The sequence below is a fragment of the Arachis hypogaea genome, chromosome 20 (assembly GCF_003086295.3).
Source record: "Arachis hypogaea cultivar Tifrunner chromosome 20, arahy.Tifrunner.gnm2.J5K5, whole genome shotgun sequence".
Lineage (NCBI taxonomy): Eukaryota > Viridiplantae > Streptophyta > Magnoliopsida > Fabales > Fabaceae > Arachis > Arachis hypogaea.
Window position 1 is genome coordinate 34,387,337 of NC_092055.1, and position 4,990 is coordinate 34,392,326.

At 34.6% G+C, this 4,990-nt stretch overlaps 1 protein-coding gene across 1 annotated transcript; it reads left to right on the forward strand.

Annotated features, from left to right (window-relative positions):
* Window positions 1-3,622: 3,622 nt before the first annotated feature.
* LOC112785743 (uncharacterized) lies at window positions 3,623-4,222 on the forward strand. Its single transcript, XM_025829180.1, has 2 exons — window positions 3,623-3,806; window positions 3,945-4,222. The coding sequence occupies exons 1-2, from the start codon at window positions 3,623-3,625 to the stop codon at window positions 4,220-4,222; spliced, it is 462 nt and encodes a 153-aa protein (XP_025684965.1).
* The last annotated feature ends 768 nt before the right edge of the window (window positions 4,223-4,990 follow it).

Genomic DNA, 4,990 nt, shown 5'->3' on the forward strand with positions numbered 1-4,990 from the left:
ATATAATTTTTTCTTCTTCAATGATAGTGACTATAAAATTAAGGTAAAAAAACAAATTTTAATTTTGCCACAACCTACAAAAGTAAAATATAGGATTTTTATAAAATAAATTAAAAAAATTATTATTTCCAAAAAATTCGTTATTCAAACTTTAAATTTACAGATACGTATTTTTTTTTTGGATTTAAGGCAAGTTTGCCACATTCCCGACGAATTCTATAATTTTAATAGAGTTCGTCTGACTCCCAGCGAATTTCAAGTAGAGTTTCCAAAATAAAAGCAGGGCTGGTGGAGAGCAGAGCTCAAAACCATAATTTTGTTCTTCTCTTTGGTCCTCATCTTCGCATTTTTTCTCTTTAATGTCAATAAATTCATTGTTATCCATTCATTATGATAGTAAAATATTGTATAATGAAAAAAGTTCTATCATTTTTAAGTTTGGACAACAAATAATTACGTACATGGCACCGGAAGTCAACAGTCTAACAGCATTGAAGAATTTGATATTGCATTCCGTTGGGCAACAATACACGAAAAGAGTGAAAAAAATTTACTACAGATATCCGACCGAAGTGGATGACAATTTGATTTATAAAAGGTATGTTACAGTTGTCTTTGCTCTGTTGTTATTATGTTTATTAGACCACAGTTTTGAAAAATATTTCTGTTGTTTTGAATTAGGTATCAGTTACGTAACGACGTGGACGTACGTCTTATAAAGTCGTGGCACAACTGATGGACAAATGTTCATCTGTTGAAATTATTTGTGTTTCTCGTTGAGTTAGGTGGACGAGGATTATATGTGGATACTGTCGATGATAGTCCTTTAATTGGAGCTATTAGACGAAATATTAGAAGGATGATGGTCGATCTAAATATGCCACCTGAAGGTAGTCATGAGGGCTCGAACGTTGAACTTGGTAATTGTAATGACCCGACTTCCAACACGTCATGATCGTACCAAAAGTAAGGCGTTACTAACCTAATTCATTTATTATCTATTTATTATTGATCCTCTATGCGTTAATCTGTCGACATTTTTACTAAAAAGTTAAAACCTTTCCAACAAGAATAAATACACATATTCACATACTTAATATTATTAATACCTTATAGTAATATATACAAAACTGATCACAAAAATATACCCCTCTGAATAAAACTTCAACTAACAAAGTGAGGAAAAAATAAATTCTAACAACAACTCAACTCGCAAACATATTCTTCTGTGCTCCCGCAACTTCGCACCTATAACTGAAAGGGGGTGGAAATAGGGGTAAGAACTGGAGAGTTCTTAGTAGGGTCGGGGTTAGAAGTTAAGTTCATTTTGCTATTATTATCCAACCGCAACTAACAACAGAATACATACAAGCATAAATAATAAAAGAACACAGAAGTCAATCAGCCATGCAGCACACACATATAATCACAGAGTTACATAGCATAGATACATATATAAACAAGCATGATGCATGTCTACTCCTACGCAGGCTATAAGCTCATGTGTCGGTTGCCTACCCACTCCCGACATTACCCGAGCACAAGTCCCAGATATGGCTTTCTAGATGCATACAGTGTGTATATAAATCTTGCGGCCAGGCCGCATACAGTGTGACTTTTAAATGTATTTCAATATGCTTACATCTAGAAAACCGTTCTCAGGCTTTCCAGATGCATATAGTGTGCATATAAGTCTTACAGCCAGGACACATACAGTGTGACTTTTAAATGTATTTCAATATGCTTACATCTGGAAAATAGTTCTCAGTGTGTGGGCATCCTGACTATACATTTGACACTAAGGCCCAAGTAAGGCCGCATCTGCTCTCCTGTGGCAGACAGTCTTTTAAAATTTTTTCTTTATCTTTGCCCTCTGCTCTCCTGTGGTAAAGATCCTTTCAGTTAATATATTTTTTTCTTTTTTGTGCTCTGTTTTCCTGTGACAGAGATTTTTTAGATTCTTTTAATCTTTATTCTCTGCTCTCCTGTGACAGAGATTCCTTTAATTAATACATTCCTTTCTCTTATGTTCTCTGTTCTCCTGTGACATAGATTCTTTAAATTTTTTTATTCTTTGCTCTCTACTCTACTGTGGTAGAGATTTCTTTAATATTTTTTTCCTTCTTCTTTTCTTTCTTATCATTCCACAATATAAATTATCTTCGCATTATTTAGTCGCCTTTCCCTAAGTGTCTTATAGAAAGAGAATAAAAAATTCTTAATTTAGATTTGTCTTTCTAAAACTTTTAAGACAGTTTTCTGCTTATCCTTTTACTATATCATAAATAAAATAATATATTTTAAATAAAATATTAATATATTATATTGATACAAATAATGCTAGTATTGATAATAAAAGAGTATTAATATTATTATCTTTATATCAAAACCTGCTTATTAACGTTCTATTCTTTAAGCTTTCAAGAATTATATTCCAACTTCAAGCTTTTAAATATTTTACCTTTGAATCCAACATTTTTATAAAGTTAATAATTTTAATTTCATATTTAATAAAATTACTAATTTAATTCCATATTATTATAAATAACCCTGATTTCTTATAAAATATCAGGATTACTCCGAACTTTTACTTTTTACACAAAATACTCCCAAAACTTATATAATTACTATCTTTTAACCCGGGTCTTTTATCAAACTACATTTTTATATTCGAAAATAATATTTGTGTTGGTGACAAATACTCTTTCAAAACTAAAATCTTTTCTTATGATCTTTCAAAATATATACTTGATTTTAAAACCATTTTCGAGCTTTTCGATTACCGATTTCTCACAGCTTTTAATTTAATTCCTCGGTCATTAAACCTCACTCATTTTATTCAAAAACTAACACAATAACAGCCCTAAATCAGCCTCATTATCACGGTTTGGGCAGCACAAACATGACCGAATTACAAGCTTAATCACATATAACAATATATCAACAAAATTCAATATAAATTCAACCAAACTCCATCAATAATCAATCACAACAACCATTCACTTATCCAATACAAATTTAATCAGTGAGAATTTACCGAAACTCTACCTTTGTACGAAATCGAAATACTCGAAACTCCGGAGAGGATTTTTGACCGAGATGCCGAAGAAAAAATATCAGAAATCGATTCCTCCGCCAAGAACACCAAAGGGCCAAACTTCAAGGAGAAGGAGAGCTACGTCACTGTCAACTTCTATCGAACAAAAATGACACCAATACGTAGAGAAAGAAGATACAAACACTTTAATCAGATTAGATTTTTTATCAGAGTTACAGATTGTAAGAAATCGGAGCTGGAAGGTTTATGTTTCCATGACGTTCACGCTCTCTCTCACTCGGTTTCTCTCTTTCTTTCTCTTATTTCCTTATGGTTCAGTGATGAAAGAAACTAAATAAAGCAAAGATGATGATGGTGATTAATTTTATTAAAAATATGTGTCATGTTAATGTATGTCAAGTTAATGTGTGTGTGTGTGTGCATACAAGCCATGTTTGGTGATGTACAGTGTGTATCCAATTTGGGCCCAGTTGCTCTTGGAACATACGCATAGCATACTGCCGAAAGTAAGAAAAATGGGAGGTTAGGAGATACAATGGTCCTCATACTTACATCCAAGCATTCATGGGCCAAGATCATCGTAGGTTAGATTCAAAGGTGATTGCTCAACACATATTCACAATGGTCAAAGCAGATCTAACAATTAGCATCGGGGTTCTGCAAGGAGGTGTGGAGAATCACTTTAGTTACAAGGTGTCCTACAGAAACGTGTGGCTTGCAAAGCAAAGAGTCATTGCTAGAATATATGGCAATTGGGAGGAGTCATACAACGAGCTTCCTCAGTTATTTGCTATGCAGATATACTTGCCCGATAAAATTCATTTAATTGTCCTTAATTATGTATAAAGTCATCATCTATATGTGCTAACTGTTGATGGATTTTTAGGTACTTGGGTACAACTTGTGACACAGCTTTGGCCTGGCTCAGTCGACACTGTCATATTTCATCGGATTTTTTGGACGTTTCCACCGTGTGTTAAGGCTTTTAAGCATTGCAAGCCACTTAATTTCGTCGATAGCACCCACTTATATGATAAATACGGTGGCACGTTACTGATGGCCATTGCTCAAGATGGCAATGCAAACATTTTACCTATTGCATTTGCCATTGTAGAGGGTGAGACAAAGGAGGCTTGGTCGTTCTTTCTTTCGTATCTGCGGTAGAATGTGATTTCAGACAGACACAAATCAATTGATGCTGCGTTGAATGCCGAGAAAAGTTTATAAAAACCACCTCATACCTTCCAGGCATTTTGTACAGGACACATTGTTGTCAATTTTATTATTCACTTCAAAAACAAAGACTTGAAGAAGGTTTAGGTTAATGCAGCGTATTCAAAATCGTAGCGGGAGTTTGCTCATTATTTTGGCTGTCTAAGGGCAAAATGTAGCAATCATAAACTGGCTTGAAGAAATGCCTCGGTCACATTGGGCGCAGTATGTAGATGAGGGCCGTTAGTTTGGTCACATGACAACAAATATCTCAGAGTGCATTAACGCTATCATGAAGGGGTCTCATAATTTTTCAATCACGGTTCTTGTTAAGTCAAGTTATTTCCGTTCAGGTAAACTTTTTGCTAGGAAGGGTTCAGAGCCCCTTGCCCAACTTCAAGTCGGTGCTGAATTCTCGCAGACGTTGATGAAGGCCATGGAATTCAACTCAAAGCACTTTAACACTATGAATTTTTACTAGTTTGATCGGTCGAGGACTACGTTCACAATTAAAGAGTTAGCGGCAGTGCTTAGGTCCAGGCAACAGAATTACCAAGTGCTACTTGATGAGGGTAAGCGTGATTGTGGGTATTTTCAGGCTCTTCATGTTTCTAGCCATCACGTTCTTGCAACTTGCTCTCATACAAGACTTGATTAGAAGCGGTATGTACATCCTGTGTTTTGCATGGAGTCAGTCTTTAATGTTTACAGATCAGAGTT

Coding starts and splice junctions, on each gene's coding strand:
- LOC112785743 (XM_025829180.1), top strand. CDS start 3,623: ATGGGCCAAGATCATCGTAGGTTAGATTCAAAGGTGATTGCTCAACAC. Junction 3,807..3,944: donor AGTCATTGCTAGAATATATG/GCAATTGGGAGG, acceptor ATGGATTTTTAG/GTACTTGGGTACAACTTGTG.